The sequence below is a fragment of the Choristoneura fumiferana genome, chromosome 6, assembly GCF_025370935.1.
Source record: "Choristoneura fumiferana chromosome 6, NRCan_CFum_1, whole genome shotgun sequence".
Lineage (NCBI taxonomy): Eukaryota > Metazoa > Arthropoda > Insecta > Lepidoptera > Tortricidae > Choristoneura > Choristoneura fumiferana.
In genome coordinates this window covers 779,327-800,697 of record NC_133477.1, presented here as the reverse complement: position 1 = coordinate 800,697, position 21,371 = coordinate 779,327, and the positions used below count along the sequence as shown (strand labels likewise).

Sequence of the window (21,371 nt, the reverse complement as noted above, 5' to 3'; positions counted from 1 at the left end):
CATCAGTCAGTACAACTGACAGTCCAACATGGATTAAGTTCACGAAAATATACAACTTTACTATTTCTTTTTTTTTTTAGTTATTTGTACAATAAGTTAAATGCAATCATTTATGCACCCTATTGTGCCGTCTAGTCAAGTATTTTTATTATAAATCAATGAAGAAATGGTGTGCAATCAGAAGATGTCTTCAAATAAGACTAAGTGTTTACATTGTGATAGCGCTTTGTCTCTTATCAATTGTCCACTTCTTCACCTTTTACGGATATTACAACTATACTCATATAAATAGGGACTCCATAGATTCTAAGCTTTATAAGAAAGTGCATCCTGCCGTGTTGAAAAGAAGAAAACAGAACTGCACCTATGAAAGCATACTGCAGCGCACCGCTTCGATGCAAACTTGGGACATCGGCAATGATACTGAGAATTTTGTAGCTGCGGGCATAGACGGCGGGAGCTACGTCCCGCCGCAGTGTAACCCGCTGTTCAGCGTGGCTGTACTTGTCACATACAGAAACAGACAGAAGCAACTTGATATATTTTTACCCTACATGCACAATTTTTTGAGAAAACAAAATATTCATTATAAGTACGTATTATAATAATGTAACTGTATCCATAACCAAATAATGTGGGCAAGTAGGGACAAGTGTAATGTAATTGATAATTTTTACTTTCATCCATCCCTCCATCACTAAGTCAATAGTCTTACATGGCTGTCATAGTAAGATTATTATTTTTGTAAAAAAATTGTACATTGACCAAAAAAGGTTTGTCCTGTTTTTTTTTTTACTAGCTCATGCCTGTGACTCCATCCGCATAGAAGTATGAAAATTAGTTTATATCCTATTCTCAGACCTACCGAATATACATAAAAATTTTCATAAAAATCAGTCATGCCATTTCAAAGGAGTTTGGTCAAATATTTTTGACCCAAGAATTTCATAATATATAAACACTTTCAGTGCCAATAACACGCTAGGCGCGTTTTCTGTTCATAGGCAGTTTTCGCTGCAAAGCAGAAAAATGCTGCTATGTGCTACGAGCGTAGCCGCATAGCGATTGAGACAGCAAATGTGTTATAGATTTATACATCCTAATTAGTGTTTAAAATAAATGAGTTTTTTGAGAAATTTATTGTGGCACAGTCTTCTTGGCAATCATGGTCTTTCCAAAAGTGCTGGTAGTATAAACAATAGTGACATGACATGAGAGTACTTTGCAGCCTACTTACAGAATATTTTTTTAATATTCCCTTTATTGTTTCCAGGATATATTTAATAGAGCAACAGGATGAGAAGCCATGGAACAAGGGTCTGCTGTACAACATTGGTGCTCGGCAAGCCATTGCAGACAAGTTCCCCTGCCTGATTCTGCAAGACGTAGACCTGTTGCCTCTAGACGAAAGCAACCTCTATGTGTGCACCACAGAGCCCCGCCATCTAAGTGCTAGTGTCGACAAATTTCGATTTGTCCTACCATATGACTGGCTGGTCGGAGGGGTGTTTGCTATACGGTCTGACCAGTATAAAGAAGTAAATGGGTTTTCAAACCGATTTCTTGGTTGGGGTGGGGAGGATGATGATTTTTATTCGAGGTTGTCTATGCATGACATGAAAATTTCAAGGTAATTGCACAGTTTTTCTGACTATTAAGATGTGACACAGTTCTAATAATGTTGTGATGTATACCCATCAAAATTGAATTTCTCTTACTAGTTCAGATTTCTGGAGTTTATCATTTATCAGTACTGTACTATTGCTGGAATATCTGTTTAAAAGTAGCCTAATCATGTGTCATTCCAGAAATCCAGCTATCTACATACCAAATTTCATCCAAATCCTTCCAGCCATTTTAGTCTGAAAGACTAACAATACACATACACTTACACTTTCTTATTACTTCGTCTAAAAAGCAACTGGTCTAAGTAGCAAGTGGTCTAAAAAGCAACTGGTCTGAGTAGCAAGTAGCAAATGGTCTAAAAAAGCAGTAGCAAGTGGTCTAAAAGCAACTGGTCTAGTATAGCAAGCAACCAAACTCTAGCTCTCTCTGAAGTTGCAGCGCGCAGGTGTACAGTCAGTAACAATATAATCCTACTAATAGTTTGGATATATGTTACTGTATATAATAATAATTTAAGTGTATAAATTATTTTCAATAAGTGATTGACAACTGACAACTTGTAACTGATAATAAGTAAGTAACTATCATATTTCAAAAGGCTTACTTATCATATTTTTAAACCTAAAAATTAAGCAGGATAAATTAATATCCCGGAAGAGAACTTTAATCTGTGATTAATAAGAACAATAAATAAATTTATAAAGAAAAACGGTAAAACGGTATTATGTCTCGCCATTTTACCAGTCTTTCAAAAAAAAAACAGGTAGCCTACTCCCAAAGCAATAACAATAAGTAATAACAAAAATCAACTACTTAAAACAGTAACGTAACTATGAACAATACCAAAAATCTAAACTCGCGACGCGAACAAATAAAATATACTCCCGGCGACTGTACTTTCCACTGCATAATCAAACGTGTGTTGCGTAGAAGCACTCGGCGCACACAGATGCACGAATAAACATGGCGAGCGCGGTGCAGGCGCAGGAGCGAGCGGGGCGCGGGGGGGTGCTCTCCCGTCCTTACCCGCTTACGTCCCGCAGATACCGATAATGCGCTACTGCGACACCAATCGCCTCGTTTTCAGAGCGAGCTAGAAGTTTGGCGCGGGCTATAGCAAGTGGTCTAAAAATCAACTGGTCTGAGTAGCAAGTGGTCTAAGAAGCAACTGGTCCTAACCTGTTTGTGTCGGGAATCTTGAAAAAATATAGATTAGGTTAGAGTTGCGTAGGGGCGCGAGCCGGTATAGAAGTTCCGCGAAGCGGAGCTCCGTCGACTGACTTAAAAAATTATAGACCACTTGCTACTTAGACCAGCTGCTTTTTAGACGAATTGAAATGATACTAACCCATGTATGTAAAAGTGGATAATTAATGTCAGGGCACCGACTGGTACTATTATAGAATTTATAATACAATAAGTTATTGTTGGCAGGTTTCCCCGCTCGATGTCTCGCTACACGATGCTGGCGCACCGGCCGGAGGCGAAGAACGCGGCGCGCCTGCGCATCCTGGCGGACAACGCGCGCCGCGGCCGCGCCGGCGCCGCCGCCGACGGGCTGCGTGCCGCCGCGCCGCGCCATCTGCAGGTCAGGCCGCACCGCCTCTTCACGCTCATCGCTGTCTATTTATGATGCCACCTTATACCGAGTGACTTCCTATTCGGGAAACGGTTTGTCATCGGAATTTTTGATTTTGACGCTGTACTTTAAATGTCGACCAATGAATGGAAACCTTTCCAAGGGTGTAAAAGTCAAACTAACTCGACTTAATTGCTGAAATATTCCAGATGTATTTTGAGACACAAGGTATAAGGTTGTAACGGACTGTTTCCGCCCCCGCGCCTCGACGACTTATTTTTTGCGTGATCGGCTGTCTGACTTACAAAACTAAAAGTGTTAATTTTGACTACTCGAGCGATAAAATTTTAACTGAAAGACAGTGCGAGGATAGATACATGAAGCGTTTCTAATTGGTTTACGAAAACATTCTCGCAACACATCCTCGAGAACTTATTTTTGCAATTCTAAAAGGTTATGTATCACTAGTAAATGGGCCAATCAACTTTTTTACCGACACTAATCTGTCCGCTACATTTTTCAAACAATTGACAAGATTTCATATTTCTAAGACTATAATTTGATTCGTTCTCTGTATTCTGTTTGGAAAGAGAATGCTGCTGTTTTTAAAATTCGCTACAACTATTATTTATTTTTTTACAATTTTTTTAAGATGTGCTTATTCTAAAAGGGCATAACTCCAAAACGACCACACAATAGATCCATTACTTTTGTCTAGTCTCTTAAAAAAATATCACGTAAGTCTGACGTAGACGTTGCAACGTTGTCAAAATTATGACAGCTCTTTTTTTTTGTGAAAAAGGCAAAGGAAACATATCTATTCTGTGGTAGTGTTGGCAAATTCAGACCTATTTTTTCAATTTTTTGTATTTTTTTAAATATGGAGAAATCAATTATTATTTCATTTTTTTAATATTTTCCCATTTTCAGGAGGAAAAACTTTTTCGATTCCTGTAGTAATTTACAGGTGCTAAAAAAATGAAATCTTGTCAATTGCAAATTTTTGTTTTTTCTGTAATTTAATTGATGGTGTACATATACATGCCATCCTACGTAGTAAGTTCAACCTATTAAACCGTGAAATATCTTGTTGGAAGTACGATTTTTTGATAACGCCAGAGACAATTCTGGTAACGCATAACGCAGGAGACGCCCAAAGTGTCGGTAAAATAGTTGATTGGCCCAAATACTATAATGTAGTAAAATCTACTTATGAAAGCGCAAAACATCGGTTTTTGCCGTTGCCAGTGAAACGCTTGCAGTTTGCAGTGGATGGTAGCCATAAGTTGGGTCGTTATATTATGTAGCTTGTTTCGTTTTTTATTAGGTAGTTATTTTACATTAAATAAGCCGGGGCAGTGTAGACGGTTTTGTTTTTATAATATTAAAAACAAATCTGGGGGCACAGCAGCGCCCCCGCAAAGTCGAGCAAAAAAGCGACACGGCGCCGTACCATCCTTTTCTCGAAGCATTTCTATATAAGTATTACTTGTCTTCCGAACAATTGCTATAAATCCTATAATCAAAGGTTGTAAACGTGATAATTATTCAACAGGTGTTAAAAACGTTTATATTTCACAAAGGTTGTTATATGTATAGGTACGCATATTGTAAGCATAGTATTATTATGAAACTTATAAACAATAACAAGACAATTAAAAGTGGGTCAAATTTAACTTGCTAGATTTGAATCGGACTTATTATTTTATTTATTATAATTTATAATAGCATATTTTTTGTTAAATCAGTTTTTCATCATCGTTTAAAATTACTCTTGTATTTAGGGATTTAGATTAATTAAGATATAAATAAAGCAAGGCATCTAAGTCGTCCCTCCATCTCCTCTTCGGTCTGCCTCTATTACGGTATCCGTCACTAGGGACCCATTCCGTAACAATTTTGGCCCAACGTTCTGGGTTCATTCGACAGATATGTCCAGCCCAGATGCCTATAATGTGGGATGGCGGGAGCTCGCCTTTGATAGGCAGGAGTGGAGCAAGAGAGGAGAGGCCTTTGCCCAGCAGTGGGACACAAACATAGGCTAATAAAAAAAAAAAAAAAGCAAGAGTAATTATTGACCCCCGACGCAAAAAGAGGGGTGTTATAATTATAAATTGAATGGACTAGGTAGGTACGTCACGCGTTTAGGAGGGGGATTTCGTCCGAACAAAATTGTTGAGATTTTCTAATAAATAGAAGCGTGACAAGCGGTCTAATAAAAATATATGACTTAATTTATGCAATGCTCTTTGACTTGACTTGACTTTTCTCTTTCTCTCTTTGACGGCTGAACTATACTTTGTTGGTCTTGGCCTACCTACTACATATCTTTTAGCTTTAAGCTCTTGCATTTGGTACGTAGTAATTCCATAGGGTTGTGCTCAGAGCAATTTTTATTTATTTATTAAAGGAGAACCAACAGCTTATACAACAATATGAATCTGAAATTAGTGACACAGAGCCAATTACAGGATCTCACAGATAGTCTCATAGTACAAGTTTGAGCTTATCTTAAACGAGATTACGCGCACCAATATCACACACTACTCAAAAAACATGATCTTCAAATGACATTCTCACTACAAATTTGGAACCGGGCAGGCAATGCCACTACTTAGAAACTAGAATAAAACTAAACTGTATGATGTCTTATGAATATAAGTTAGTATCAATCATTAAATTGATTAAGTAGGATTAAGTCGTAATTTTGTCTGTGTTGCCAATTTTGCCAAATATTTTTTATATTAGAGTTAAGTGACAGTAGCTGGCTCATGTGTCTGTAATGAGATATTATAATAAAATATTACAAGAGTTTTGAACAAAACCGATATCCGCGCCTCAGTATATGAGTGCGTCGTTATCGATAATCTATTATTTAGGTAGGCATATAAGCATAGGTTATTTTTTAGTCGAATCGGCTAAGTATTTTAGAATTTTTGTGAAAGCTCCTACAATATAAAAAACCGGACAAGTGCGAGTCGGACTCGCACACCGAGGTTTTCGCACAAATTGAAACCTATGTTAGCCCAGCAGTCCAGTGTTAGTAATTTTAGATGGGTACTGAAATAGACAGATCTTACCTGCATAAGATTACGCACTAGTTCCCAATCCGCACTGGGCCCGCGTGGGAACTACGGCCCAAGCCCTCTCATTCTGAGAGGAGGCCTGTGCCCAGCAGTGGGGCGTTTATAGGCTGGGATGGAATCCCTGAGATGTGGTGAGATAAATACTCGACTGTTTATAGTAAGACACGGTACGTTTCCGTAATAACCAAATCCTAGAAGATCCATTCTCATAATATCCAAATGCAATATTAATGAAAACCGCAATGTTATTATCCATGATGTTTTGGGAATGTGGACGTTTTAAAAAATGGGTATTTTAGGATAAGGGCATTTAAAAAAAATTAACATTTTGGGAAGTGTATGTTCTGGGAAAAACGTATTTTAGCTAAATTGGCGTTTGGTTAAAATCTATTAGGGAAATTGATGTTTTGGTAAATGGAAGTTCTAGGAAACTGATGTTTTACACACAACGGATATTTCAGGAAAGGGATCTCTCGTGCCTAAACGTTAAAAATTAGCTGAATAATTATTGTCAAGGTTTAGTACACAGATGTGCAAGTATAAGTTTTGTATTTAGGTTTAACTTGAGATTATGTATAAATTTACACATATTTATAATAAAATACCTATGTTATTTTAGATTGATTATGAAGTTGATAAAATTCCTAAAAGGTGACTATTTTGTTGTTAAAAATTTGGTTGTCTTAAATAATTTGAAAAAAAAAAAAACATAATAGTGATACATTTAGGTATAATTCAATTTAAAAATCTTAGGAAATTATAAACATAAAATTCCGTCCGAATTTAATAAGATATTCCATTTCTATTTGGGAATAGTTATGAAAACCTACATTATGGTGGTGATACATATATGCAATTAGGTATTATAACTTGATATACCTACATATTTTGTTAAATAAAATCACTATATACAATTATTACGACTTTTATTAATTTTATCAGAAAAGTAACAAAATATAATAAGCACCCAAGAGCCGGGCCGAGGGTGCAACCAGAGCGGCATAGGCTTATATAGAGGGGGGGGTCCATGCCCACCCCAGGATGTTGAGCTACTGATTCGAAGTTCTCACAAAATCCAGGCCAGGCCCCCCCCCCCCCTGGAAAATAACCCTAGATACGCCAATGCAGAGCGGCCGCTTCGGAGATTTATGCCCGCCTTTCACTACGCTACAGCTTCATTTCCACCAATAATGTGCGAAGTATGTGTTATTGATGAACCAATAGAAGCGCTTCATTTACCTCGCCTCGCTCCGCTCAGCCGTTTCCACCAGAGCGGTGCCGTGCGAGGATAGGTAGGTAAATGGAGCATTTCTATTGGTTCATGAAAATCACATTCGTTGCACAATTCTGCTGGAAACGCAGCGGGAGAGCGGAATCCGAGGTAACGGACTGAGTGGGCCAGAATAACAAGCTTATAGGCCTTATTCAGCTGAAGCACATCTTGCAAATCGCCGTTGCGAGTTAAGCGGACGGACTCCGTAACGTGTCGTAGCCCGTAGCGTGATGAGGGCGGTAGGGACGGCACTTTTGGGAGGTGCCTAAATTTCACAGTAAATTAATAATAATAATAATATCTTAGAAAAAAACGATAGTATTTTAAATTGAAATATAAAGGATCTGAATAAAGGATTCGGGTGGTTGACACACTACGCCACTGCCATGCTGCTTGATAGTTTACGTAAGAAGTCCGCTCCGCTTGCGCGTGGAAGGTGGGCATTAAATTATGGTGAAGTGAATGTTGTCAAATTTTGAGCGGGGCGCTGGCCGCTCTGCTTGATTTGACCAAATGTCTTCTTCGCTCACATCACAACACAACTCTCAAGGTTACAGCCGGTGCTGTACAGTTTTACACAACTAATAATTCCCCCCGATGCATGCACCTGCCCATGTAGACCACTTTTAGTTGCTCAGGAATTTTCGATCTATCTTTAATGGCAAAAGGGAATTATTAACTGTGCAAAACTGTAGCTATATAGGTATAGTTAATTAGTTAGAGTATGAAGCGAGCAGCTGACGGCTAGGCCAGGCTGAGCGGTTGCAGCTCGCCCCAGCTGGGCCCGCGCGCCAGCTGCACCGGCAGCGTGGCCGCCAGCCCGCACTCGCGCCCGATGTTCTCCATCACCTCCTTTATTATCGCTGCCGAGTAGGACAGTCGATTAGTAGGACTCTACTGGCACGATCCCATAAAGAACCTATTTACATTTTTGGTTGCCACAGGACGAGCTTGCCAGACTCTATGAAAATGTAAAAAAAACTCGTTTTGGCAACCCTAAAATCAACCGTGAGCTGCAATGTGAATCAAAAAAATTAAATTATGATAAATGTAGAGCTGGAGTTGACATTTGCTGAATATGTGACCCAACACAACGAGACCTTGTAAACGGACAGTTTGAAATGATCCTCACACGAACCTCGAACCATTGACAAGGCGTTCGATTGGATTCCAATTTCAATCCCTACATTTGTTTGCATGCAAACATTTGTTTACTTAGTGACGAACGTTCGCGCTGGTTCGCGCGCTTTTTTTTTATTCGACTGGATGGCAAACGAGCAAGTGTAAGAGATCACCACCGCCCATAGACATCATGTGAGTGCCGCTTATCGTATGCGTGACAAAATACTTTTATACGAGTATGTATAAAATGCGTGCCAGTATCTGGGCCAATCAACTTTTTTACCGACACTAATCTGTCCGCGACATTTTTCAAACAATTGCAGATTTTTGTAAGTAAACATGTTTTTTTCTGTTATTTAATAGATGGTGTACATGAATACATGCCATCCTACGTAAGTTCAACCCATTAAACCATGAAATATCTTGTTGGAAGTACGATTTTTTGGTAACGCAGGAGACGCCCAAAGTGTCGGTAAAATAGTTGATTGGCCCATCTACCAATTTTATTGAATGTCGCTACTTTCTTTGGCCAGGGCTCCCTTGGCAGACATGTTGTGTGTAGAGTGTACCCACCGGCAGCGGGCAGCAGGTGGTCTCGGGGCAGCTCCCACAGCAGCTCGTCGTGTATCTGCAGCAGCAGCGGCGCCGGGAGCCCCGCGCCGCGCAGGCGCCGCGCCGTCGCCGCCATCGCCTTCTTGCACAGGTCGGCCGCCGACGCTGCCGACACCATAGCGTATAATTTAATTTTTCATCACACTTGCTCGTAAACAGTGTCGTAACATGCAGGCTACCTTGGTTGCAACCCCCCAAATAAAACCCTCGACCTCAATGTGCTTGTCATGAAACCCGTGGTCGGTAAATAAGTAATTGCGCGTACAAAATGTTCTTGTCATGAAGCCCAAGGTCGGTAAATGAGTCAATGTGCGTACTGATGCTGCTGCGCGCGCTGCTGCAGGGCCACATGCCCACACACGGCGCTATACCTTAATATTTGGAAGAATAATATTTTTTCTTTTAGAAATATAAAATTTTACTCGCAAATGTGATGAAAAACATATGTCACACGGGCGGGGTACTAGAATTACGAACATCGACTCATAGACTTCGGGCTTCTAATAGACTCTCGTTCGTAATTCCTTATTTACCGCCCTTAAGAAACAAAGTACTATTACAATAAGGCCGCGGACTGCGATCCGCCTTTTAACCTATCGGAAGTTCGAGAGCCTTTCAGTGCACGCAGTACCATACAAGTCTATACAAAACAACAAATCCATCCGCTCCGTACGCTTCGATTCCGATGCAGTGGACGTGTAGCTTAAAGTTTGAAACACACAGCGAGCGGTGGTATCCTGTGTGCCCCGTTAGCTCGAATATTACAAACGGCACCGCCTCCGCGCCGCGCCGCACCGCTCCGCCTCCAGCGACAGCATGTTTGTAGCTTATGCGAGGTACCTTGTACGACGAAGTTGATGGCTTGCCGCTCCGCGTGTGCGCGCTGCGCGGCGTCGGCGCTGGCCAGCCGCGGCAGGCGGCGCGCGCGCCCCGTCAGCGAGCGCAGCGCCCCGCGCGCCGCCAGCGACACCGTCGCGCGCGCCCAGCGCTGCAGCGACGGGAACGTGCCTGCGCAGACAGTGCGCCGCCATCAGCTTAGAGCTCGTGCACATGCACTAGCGTTTTTGCCGGCGATTTCTTGGCGGAGCGGGAACGCGGCGAGCACGCTGCGGTATCGCGATTATTCGCCGCCTGCGAGCCGCCGCGGTGCCGTCGCGTGGACGATTCTATTCTATTCAGCCACGTATACAGTCGGCGTCACCGCGGCGGCACGCTCCCGCTCGTTGAGAAACTGCCGGCAAAAACGCTAGTGTGCACAAGCCCTTATGCCCTCTCCAGACTCTACGAGGCTACACGTGGGAACGCGAACGTGGGCGTTTTCAGAAAAGTATACCTTTTCCTTCAAAATTTATTAATTAAGGTAATTAAGGTAGGTATAACGTTTCAAACTTTCGTGATTCTCACTCATAGTCAAAATACCATAAACGGGACTTATCACGCTATTGTAAGGTAGGTATTCAGAAATCATGACACATTTTTGGTGTGTCGAAGTCCCTACTGAGAGAATACAGGGCTACGTCATCATCGGGCGTGTTTTGTGTGTTCGCGTTTGGTGATGGTGGTAGGTACTCACGGTGGAAGCTGGCGAGCACGGGCAGCACCTGGTGGTAGGGCTCCTGCAGGATGTCGGCCAGCGTGCGCGCGCCCGCGCCGTACAGGCTGGCGTACACCACGCGCTTGGTGCGCGCGCGCTCCCCGGCCCGCACCGCCGCCTCCGCCTTGCCCAGCCTGCCGCAAGACAGACATACGGACTAGCTCGTATCGTACTTCTTCTCACTCTCGTATTAAATATTAAACAGTAGACACATAGTTCTATGAGACCACATTTTTAATTTTCATTATTTTTTTATGAAATAATCGAGAAAACTAACAACTGCAACGTTGCCAGCTCAAAAGGTACAAACGCTCTTAATAGCATTATGTTTAAGCATTAAAAGCCGGCCAAGAGCGTGTCGGACACGCCCAAAATAAGGGTTCCGTAGCCATTACGAAAAAAATAAGTAATATTTTTCTAAGGATTTCGTATTTTATACGGAATCTTCCAAGTTTCGGTATATTTTATACCTTAGGCTGCTATTTACTCTAAAACTACTAATAATTTCCAAGCAAACTTAGCCGTTATAGTTTTCCTTGAAAGTTTGATATACTTACTACCATTCTGTTTTTTTTTTAAATTTTTCCACCCAGTGGTTTAGATTTTAGAAGGGGGGACGTGCGATTTTTATGAAAATTTGCACTTTAAAATTTAATATTTCGCAAACAAATCACTGAATCGAAAAATCGTCTTTGCAAACCCCTAATGGTTTTAAAAGATCTATCCAACGATACCCCACACTAAGAGTTCGATGAGAAAAAAAATCACCCCCACTTTACGCCTGTGAGGTAATTAAAAAAAATATATTGTACCATTTTGTCGGCATAGTTTACATATTATATCCAAGAAATTACAGCTTTCTAGCATTGATAGTCCCTAAGAAAATCCGCATACGGATAGAAAGACAGACAGACAGACATGGCGAAACTATAAGGGTTCCGTTTTTGCCGTTTTGTCTCCGGAACCCTAAAAAGGTGATTAGGTATGAATGGCGTTGAGACGTTAGTGCTTGCGTGCTTGCGAGCGTGTGTGTATATATGTGTGTATACGTGTGAGTGTGTGTGTGCGTGTGTGTGTGTGTGTGTGCGTGTTACCACTGGGCGGCGAGCACGCGGAAGAGGTCGTCGCTCTGCAACGCGGCCAGCAGCGTGTCGTCGCCGGCGCACAGCGCGAACACGCGACACTCGATGTGCTTGAAGTCTGCCGCGAGCAACTCGTGCCCCGCACGCGCCGTGTACACCGAACGGAAGTTCAACGGAGCCTCTATGTCAACATATAAAGCAAACATGCAGCGACTCGATGTCTCCACCTACGATGTCCTCGTAGAACTCTACCAATCAACTACAATGATTATTTCCTTAGGTCTCAAGACTTGAAGGATATCTCCAGATGTCAGAAAGACGTTACCTTGAGGATTACCGTCGTCAGGGAACAGGACGAGACTGAAGGGTGACTTTGGGATGGCCTGCAGATTGGGGTTGCTCGACGCGATGCGGCCGGTCGCCGCAGCTGTCTGCACCCTTGCAAAGCCAAACATCATTAAACTACATCTACAATGTAATGTAGCTTATCCAAAAAATACCAGTCTACTTCCGAGTAGGTTATACAGTCATTCACAGTAGTCAATTAATAGATTCAGGTGTTTTTTTACGTCACAATCGTAGCACCTCTGTCGTAGAGCACCACTGTCAAAGTGTCACGGTCAATGTGTCACAATCGTAGCACCACTGTCGTAGCACCTCTGTCCTAGCACTACTGTCAAAGTGTCACAATCATAGCACCACCATTACCGTAGCAACTCTGTCGTAGCACCTCTGTTGTCACAATCGTAGCGTCACTGTCAGTGTCAAAATCGTAGTGTCACTGTCAAAGTGTCACAATCGTAGCACATCTGTCGTCACAATCATAGCGTCACTGTCAATGTCAAAATCGTAGCGTTACTGTCAAAGTGTCACAATCGTAACATCTCTGTCGTAGCACCACTGTCAAAGTTTCACAATCGTAGCATTACTGTCAAAGTGTCACAATCGTAACATCTCTGTCATAGCACCACTGTCAAAGTTTCACAATCGTAGCATCACTGTCAGTATCAAAATCGTAGCATCACTGTCAAAGTGTCACAATCGTAGCACCTCTGTCGTAGCACCACTGTCAAAGTGTCACAATCGCGTCACTGCCAAAGTGTCACAGAATTGGAACCTGAATTTGAATACTATTTGAAATCATCCTTTGTGATTTGGACGTCATCCGACGCAAAGTTCGAGCCCTGCTCATAAGTTTACCTTAATTCTGTTGTGCTGGCTAACATTTCCAAATTATGACTTACCAAGTAGGTTTGACCAAGCCATTCTTTACGTGTTGGGCTATGCCACTAACAAAAGTAGCATGCGCTTTGTGGAGATGTCGATACTCCAGAATTAGTCGTGGAAGTGGATGCACGGACACGAGACCTCGGAGCTGTTTCGTGATAAAGACATATTTGCTGTTATTCGCCACAAAGTTTATTCACTGGTTTACAGTTTTGTTTTAACAACCCCCTTGGAACTTACCATGGTTTCAGAAGTAGACTTAGCTCCTATGCCTATAGTTTCCTTAATTTTCAAATTACTCTTCGTATCAAGCTGCAACTCGTCATACAATATCGTACGAACTTGCAAAGCAGAGTTGATTTGAAATGTTTTTCCAGCTGCTTTATAGCATTCTTGCTCCATCGCGTTCATTTTTGCAAGGAGAATTTCCTCCATTGATTTTAGTTTGTCTGAGTCTACAGTCACGCCTCGGTGCTCCATGCCTACGATATAATATTCTTTGTTGAATAAAAAATCAAATCGTATGAAAAATCTAAACCTACGGCTGTCTCGTCTTATGAAATCAAGATCAAGTACGAGTTGTTGCAAAAAAACTCGCGCAGCGGCTAAACGAAGCTACAGTCAGGCTAGTTTTTGACCACGGCCGCTGTAATATGGCTAAAACGTCGTTACATTAATCCAAATTCAAATAATAAATTTTCATATAAGTAGTTTAGTAATAAATTGTAGTGTTTAACCTGAGTCCCAGGATTAGTACTAATTAGGTCGTGTTCAAACCAAACTGACTGCTCAGCCGCCAACGTTACGCGCAAGTTCACATCTAACCGCCAATACGTTATAACGTTATCACAGTGAGCCTGCTCACATTCGGCGGCTGACAGTCAGTTTGATTTGAACACGGCCTTAGGGCTAATACAGCTCTGTCACTTATTTTGTCAATGCACGAGACTACATATATGTTTCTACCCGCTATAATGGGCACGAGCGGCATCTCAATATCAACAAACACATTCCATAACGAATTGTCTGTTAGTAACGTTTTCAGCTTCGCAAAGCACTCCTTCAGCAGGTTGCTGTACCAAGCCGTCTTCTGAAGCACACAATCAGTTGCTATGGTGTATTCAGGGGTGAAAGTTGTCAGCGTTTGTAGATCTGCAAAGTTTTCTGGAGGACTGTCCGGGTCTATGAGACTTCCACCTATCTGTAAACGGGTAGGTAAGTAGTTAGATTGTATTGAAATGATCGAAATTGTTTAATTTAGTGTTTTTTATAGGAAAATTATGCGTTTCTATACTACCTTGGCGTCATTGATATTGAAAGTATACTGTTCCAGCTCTATGTTAAAATTTAAAATTAGGTGTATGAGAAGTTGCTTGCCGTTGTAGCATATCACAGTGAACTTTTCTATTAGCTCCTTAATAATTTCACTGAAATAAAGATAACACATCTAGAGTTTGAATTTTGCTAGCTAACTACCTATCATCATTTAATTTTACCCATATGCTGCATTGTCTCCTTTGAAATAAAAATAGCTGTCGTCTAGCTGAACTAAAATTCCTTCAGGGACACAACCCGTCGCCGTATGTTCATTGTTCAACTGGCAAAAACCATTACTAAAAAAATATGAAAAAGATCAGTGCATTTAATAGGTATGATAAAAAATGTATGTCATTAGCAAAGTCTGTTTTGTAAATAAGTACATACCTGTAAACTAAAACCATTACAAGTTCATTATTATCTGAGCTGATGGCATCAGTAATACTGTTTATCCGCTGTAAATTACTTTCATTGACTGTGCATACATCAAATTGTACACTTTTTACAGGAATCTGTGATTTAATTGGAGCTATAAACTTTGGTTTGGCTTTTTTTTCCTTAACTGTGTCTTTAATTATTATTTTCTTATCAGCAAGCTCTGGCTTACTCGCTGTTTGGTCTTTGATCGGCAGTTTAAATTTCATCTTACCATCCTTTTGAGCCAACGTTGCTTGAACCACCTTCTTACTTTTTTCCTTTGGTTTTTTCTCGATATTAATTGAGGTTGATTCAGTAATTGCAGGGGTACCAACATTATCGTTACTTGTAATTTGCTTAGTAATATTCGAAGTTGGGTCCACTGGTAAGTTAACGGCTTTGTCTGTGTTATTAATTATATTTTCTGGAGAATCTTCGTATTGCATAATAGGGTCAAAATTATTAAGCCAATTTTTTACTGCTTTGGTATACTTTACTTTCCTAAAATTATTTTTTGTCTCTTTTTCAGTGTTTTTTTCCTTAATTGCAGCCTGTTTTACATTTTTTGTAATCGTTTTAGTATCTTTCATTTGATCAAGGTTGCGTTTCTTACTTTGTTTGTTTGTTGAGATAATATTAATCGCCTTATTTTTTTCAACATTTTTTTCAAGACTTGCAGCATCGCTTGAATTTTGTAATATCAAATGGTTTTCTTTATTTTGTATATCTGGCCTTATCGTATGCGTTCGTTTATTAAGATCTTGAAACAATTCAGTATCAAACATATCAGCCCAATTAACATCTCGGAGATCATTGTTGTCGACATTTGTTTTAAGAATTTTGTCTATTGACATATCAATTTGATTGACATTATTCTCAAAGTTGTGATTTTCTAAACACTTTTTTGTTTGCACGTTTGGCGTATTATCATAATTTTTCTTACTTAAAATTAAATTCTTGTTTTGTTTGTCAGCAAAATTAATGACTGGGGTGATTATGTCATTTGCAGTTAATATTTCGTCATCATCTGCTGTAGCAATACGTACTGCTTTCACAAGTTCGTTAGATGATGGTACTGTTACAGCAGGCAAATCTTGAGGAACATTATATGAATGGTTCTGGTTTAGTTGCATGTCAGGTTCACTATGAAAGTACAATGTTTGTTTTTTGGCTCGTTGTGACCCCGACGTTAGTAGCAGTGAAAAGTTACCATTGTTGGACTTGTGTGTTGTCTGGTTACCACCGCAATGAGTCTTACGAGCGGATGTAGGTGAACACGAAATGTGGCAGGAACTACTGCGAGATTCACTAAAATAGAAGATTACAAACTTTTAATTTATCTACGTCGAACATATTACTTAGGTACTTACGTACTTATTCGATCGCAGCCGAACATAACTATAAAAAAAAACCGGCCAAGAGCGTGTTGGACACGCCCAAGATGCGTTCCGTAGCAGTTACGAAAAAATCACTTAAATTTAGATTTGTCACTAAACTGCGATACCCTAATTATAATATCTATCCCTAAGAAATATATTGGTCATCATATTAATCAAAACTGTCTCTAAGTATGAGTCATCAGATTAATGTAAATCTGTATCCTAAACTATAGTTTGATCATCAAAATTCGATCACCAAAATAATAGATCTGTCACCTAATAAATAGATCAGTTCCTTAATTCGATGCTTCTACCTATTCTACTAAGGCAGGTCTGGTTAGGTACGACGACGAGCGAAGCGAGGAGGAGTGTTAGGTAGTACTGCGACCCTCAGTGCGCGAGCCGAGCGAGCGAAGCGAGCGTGCCGCGGTAGCGGCCGGTAAAGTGCCAGAACCGAACATTTTTGCTAATACTTGTATGATGAGACAGATGTTTGTAGTAGGTACTTGAGTCTTGGATGTTTGTATGTATTTAAGTGTACATGTATGTATGTCTACCTATTGCTTAGCACCCATAGAACAAACTTTGCTTACTTTAGGGCTGGGTCAGATGGTGTAATTTGTTAGAGGATATTATTATTATTATTTCATTCATTGTATATTATTATCGTCAAATTTCAGTTGAACTATTTGATGATCAATATTATTTTCCAGTGATTAAAATTAATTTTTAGGTAGCCATTTCGACACCCCCTTGCAAAAAAATAGGGCACCTATGGTTTTTGAGATTTTTAGGCATTGAAGCTTAGACAGTAAGCTTTCATGCACATAAAATACAAAAACTATAGGTGCCCGTTTTTTTGCAAGGGGGTTTATATTAAGATTGGGTTTTTGGAATCTTTTTGTATTTTTTATTTCAATTCCAAATTTTTACTTTTACGGTCATCCCGTAAAACCTAAATTGAAAATACAAACTGAAATATAGATGCACAGAAAAACCAGAAAAATAAGACCAGCACTGGGAATCGAACCCAGGTCCTCGGTATTCCGTACCGCGTGCTATACCGCTACACCACTGATGGTCAACCATGATGGTCACCTGATGGGGTTTATATTGTTTGGTGATTCAGTTTTAGTGACATATCTATTATTTTGGAACCCAATCTAATTATTTGATGATCTGATTTCCGAGAATTTTTTAAATAATATTTAAGTATCCGTTTTAATATTATTTGGTGATTCAATTTAGGTGACAGATCTACTATGTTAGGAACAAATATTATTTATTAGCTCGCCGAAAATGCATTTTTAGGTGATCAATATAATCATACCGTTACTTTTCTAAGGATTTTGCAGTTTGTACGGAATCTTCCAAGTTTAAGTAGGTACGTATAGCTGCTATTTCCTCTTAAACTATGTATGTAAGTACTAATAATTCTCAAGCAACTTTAGCCGTTATAGTTTTCCTTGTAAGTTTGATATATTAACCATAATGATTTTGCACTTTAATTAAAGTTGAATATTTCGCAAACAGATCACTGAATCGAAAAATCGTCTTCACAACCCCAATGATTTTAAAATAGCTATCCAACGATACACTATAGGGTTGTAGGTACGGCTCAGGCCTAAAATGTCTGTTTTCCTAAAATGTACAAGTCTCAAAACGTCTGCGTTTTCACAATGTTAGCACTTCTATTTTGTCAGCTTTCTCAAAATGTCTGCTATTTAAAATGTGTACAATCTCAGGAAGTCGCCTATGCATAATGTTTACATTCCTATAATATTAGCATTAACATAATTTCTGCTTTCCCGTTATGTTCACTTTTTTAAATAGGCTATAGTCTTGTTATGTTTGTTTTCCCATAATGTCTGCTTTTTAATATTTTTCGTTCTCAACCGGTTTCGTACCCAAACGAAGGGATTTTCGTACTTTAGTTTTTTACTAAAATCAATGCTAAAAAAATCCGAAAGTAACTCAGACTGTCTGTCTGTTACTCTTTCACGGCTAAACCGCTGAACCGATTTAGATGCAATTTGAAGACCATGATTGGAGACATTTTGGGAATAAGACTTTTCTGGAATGCCAACGTTATAAGAAGGCGGATATTTTGAGGTTGCTATAAAGCTTACTATAAAGTTGAGGAGTACTTATGTGATGATGCGACATGGCCAAAACTGAAAGCCGATGAAAAATTGGGATGTTGAATGTGTGATGTGATGTACTCGTGTTTGTGTGTGTGTGTGTGTGTGTGTGTGTGTGTGTGTGTGTTTATGTCGGTGTATTTGTATTGTATAGTGTTGTGAAGTGTGACTTGGCAGTGTCCCGGCGCATTTCGTGTCTAGTTTCTGGTTCTGTTGCCGTTGTCCGCGTTGCAGAATTTAATTTATAATATTTATTAGTTTGACATTTGGAGACCTTATACATCTCCATTTCTTTATTTTAATAATTATTATTAGTTTTTGACCTTGGAGGCTTTTTACACCTCTGAAGATTGTATAATTTAATTAATTTAATTAGATTACTTTGACATTTAGAGACTATATACATCTCTGAATTATTTAGATTAGGAATTTTATTATTAACATAGGGACTTTATACATCCCCTTGCTGTATAATAATTTTATTATTAACTCAGGGACTTTATACATCCCCTTGTTATGTTTAAGGCTGTATATTGTTAAGCTTTTGGATTTTAAACTTTTATATTTTTAGTTTAAATTCTAGTCACAGGCTCGCGACGTCGAAGTTCCCAAGACGATCCCATAGAGCTTATGGGAACGGAAGCAATACCATGCCCTCGGTACCGCTCTGCTTTCAGAGCATGACATGAGTGCGTGTGAGCTAACTTTGGGGGCGGCAGACGTGAACTTGCCTTCGAAATCCAAAAGCTTAATGGTTACTTGACCTGAAATGTATATTTCAGAACCAAATTATTATTATTATTATTATTTTAAAATTTATGACGGTGGAAGCATTCTACACTTCCACTGAACGTAGATATAGTTTAGATATAGTTAGTGTTTAGTATTGTAACTAAGGGACCCCATACATCCCTGTATTTCTTTTATTATTATTTTTTGTATTTTTTTTTCTTTAATTGTATAATATAGTTTTTAAGTATTTTATTTGTAATTATATTTTTATGAAAAAATGACTTTCTGCCAAGTTTCTTGCGGCGCATTCTTCTTGGCAATGATGGTCTTTCCGAAAGCGCTGGTAGTTTAAAAAAAGACGTGTAAAAGTGCCCATTGCGGCCTATTTACTGAATAAATCATTTGAATTTTGAATTTGAATTTTTGAATTTTGAATTTTGAATTTTGCAGACATTTTGAGAATAAGCACTTTCTGAAAAGCGAACATTATACAAAAACTGCCATTCTTGGAGGCAGGCAATTTCAAATATCTGACATTTTGAGAAGCTGACATTATGCAAAAGGCGTGTTGACATTCTGAAAAGCAGACATTTTGCGAAAAATACACTTTAGAAAAACGGATATTTCAAGCCTGAGCCGCAGGTACTTACGAGAAAAAAAAAACACCCCCACTTTACGTCTATGGCCTAAATTTTGGCTACGGAGTCCTAAAATTAAACTCAAGGGAAAATGCGAGTCGGTAAAATATAAATATCTATAAGTCACAATATACGGCATATACCTACGGTTGTAGGTATTTACAAAAATCCAGTATTAGCAGAACACTTTTGCAGGTGGTAGGACCTTGTGCAAGGTCCGCCCGGATTGCTGCCACCATCTTGCCGTGAAGCAGCAGTGCTTGCATTGTTGTGTTTCGGCGTGGAGAGTAAGACAGCCGGTGCAATTACTGGAGGTATCCCATCTTAGGCCTCTAGGTTGGCAACGCATCTGCAATACCCCTGGTGTTGCAGATGTTTATGGGCGGTGGTGATCTCTTACCATCAGGAGACCCACATGCTCGTTTGCCATCCAGTCGAATAAAAAAAAAAAACTGCATCAAGCAAAATATGCTCAGTGTGAGGCCATTTTATTGAGTGAACCGTACCTAATCATTATCGTTGGAATCATTATCTTTTATTGTTTTTTGATGTAGCAGCAATATAATACATATTGTATGTTTCAGCCGCCTATCAAATACGGTTCTTGAGATACAGCCCTGTCACATTCAGACAGACAGACGGAAAGTGTATAGGACAACAGGGTTCTGTTCGTCACCCTTCGGTTTCGGAACCCTGAAAACCATGTTTATTTCTTCCTGTTAAAACCCCCCTTTTTCGGTGCTATCTATCACACTCGATCAACCCCTTATAAAGGCTCTTAGATATTTAAGTACATTTATTTTAACATTTGAAATATAACGGTAAAATTTGCACACTTTTTTAAATGAAACAACGAAACTATTTAAAATTGTGTTAACTTCTACACATAGAACATAATAAATACCGCTAATAAATGTACATGTAGGTATTTTTAGAGTTGATGTGCAGAAAATACCCCTTGCCACCAAGAATCGAGAGCATGGGGAGCGAAATACAGCTACCATACCAATATATACCGGGTGCCCCGGTTGGGCCCTTTAACAAGAGCAAATAATTAAATCATAGGTACTCTTAGATCCTACTCCTCAAACTGAACGACATTTAGTTCAGCGACTTTTATTGGAATTTTACCAAGTTACCAAGGACACCATATCGTAATTCGTTATTTATCAGCCGTTATTATTCTTAATTATTATTATATATATATTAAAACGTTAGATATTGGCAAGTACTAAAATAATTTGCGAAAACGTACTTTTCATTCCTTTTGCTTTCTTCTAATTGCTGACGTCCGCGGCTTCCTGTATTATTGTATCCTGTTATTAAGAGCAAATATTTACATTACCAGACACTAAATAACATTTTAATGGCATACTATAGTCAACGATTACACAGAATTTAAAAATATCTTTGTAAATTACCTGTTCGCCAATGCCAGATCAAAGTATCTAAAACGTTTCGTCCAAATGGAGATAAGTGTGATTTGTATCTGTTTGGATTAAATTGAGGAAAGTCGTTTTTGCTCATATTTGAATTCCAATTTTTT

The 21,371-nt window shown here is 39.4% G+C and overlaps 2 protein-coding genes across 2 annotated transcripts; one reads left to right on the top strand and one right to left on the bottom strand.

The window, feature by feature from the left end:
- Nucleotides 1–66: 66 nt before the first annotated feature.
- Nucleotides 67–3,933, top strand: LOC141428781 (beta-1,4-N-acetylgalactosaminyltransferase bre-4-like). The gene is made up of 3 exons (XM_074088791.1): nucleotides 67–592; nucleotides 1,274–1,630; nucleotides 3,061–3,933. Exons 1-3 carry the CDS (start codon nucleotides 159–161, stop codon nucleotides 3,257–3,259), a joined length of 990 nt encoding a protein of 329 aa, XP_073944892.1. The 5' UTR covers nucleotides 67–158; the 3' UTR covers nucleotides 3,260–3,933.
- Nucleotides 3,934–7,336: 3,403 nt separating this feature from the next.
- On the bottom strand, nucleotides 7,337–21,157 carry LOC141428777 (DNA polymerase nu-like). The gene is made up of 13 exons (XM_074088785.1): nucleotides 21,081–21,157; nucleotides 14,906–16,243; nucleotides 14,698–14,814; nucleotides 14,499–14,628; nucleotides 14,168–14,402; nucleotides 13,442–13,683; nucleotides 13,219–13,349; nucleotides 12,300–12,412; nucleotides 11,987–12,155; nucleotides 10,872–11,026; nucleotides 10,139–10,306; nucleotides 9,260–9,403; nucleotides 7,337–8,427 (listed from the first exon to the last, which is right to left on the bottom strand). Exons 2-13 carry the CDS (start codon nucleotides 16,066–16,068, stop codon nucleotides 8,309–8,311), a joined length of 2,886 nt encoding a protein of 961 aa, XP_073944886.1. The 5' UTR covers nucleotides 16,069–16,243; nucleotides 21,081–21,157; the 3' UTR covers nucleotides 7,337–8,308.
- Nucleotides 21,158–21,371: the final 214 nt, after the last annotated feature.

What these genes read in the sequence shown, in the direction of transcription:
- LOC141428781 (XM_074088791.1), top strand. Translation starts at nt 159, where the DNA reads ATGAAGAAATGGTGTGCAATCAGAAGATGTCTTCAAATAAGACTAAGT. An exon ending in AAACAAAATATTCATTATAA is followed by an intron (nt 593 to 1,273) that starts GTACGTATTATA and finishes TATTGTTTCCAG; the next exon opens with GATATATTTAATAGAGCAAC. An exon ending in CATGACATGAAAATTTCAAG is followed by an intron (nt 1,631 to 3,060) that starts GTAATTGCACAG and finishes TATTGTTGGCAG; the next exon opens with GTTTCCCCGCTCGATGTCTC.
- LOC141428777 (XM_074088785.1), bottom strand. Translation starts at nt 16,068, where the DNA reads ATGCAACTAAACCAGAACCATTCATATAATGTTCCTCAAGATTTGCCT. An exon ending in TCAATATCAATGACGCCAAG is followed by an intron (nt 14,403 to 14,498) that starts GTAGTATAGAAA and finishes ACCCGTTTACAG; the next exon opens with ATAGGTGGAAGTCTCATAGA. An exon ending in CGTGCTCGCCAGCTTCCACC is followed by an intron (nt 10,307 to 10,871) that starts GTGAGTACCTAC and finishes CTGTCTGCGCAG; the next exon opens with GCACGTTCCCGTCGCTGCAG.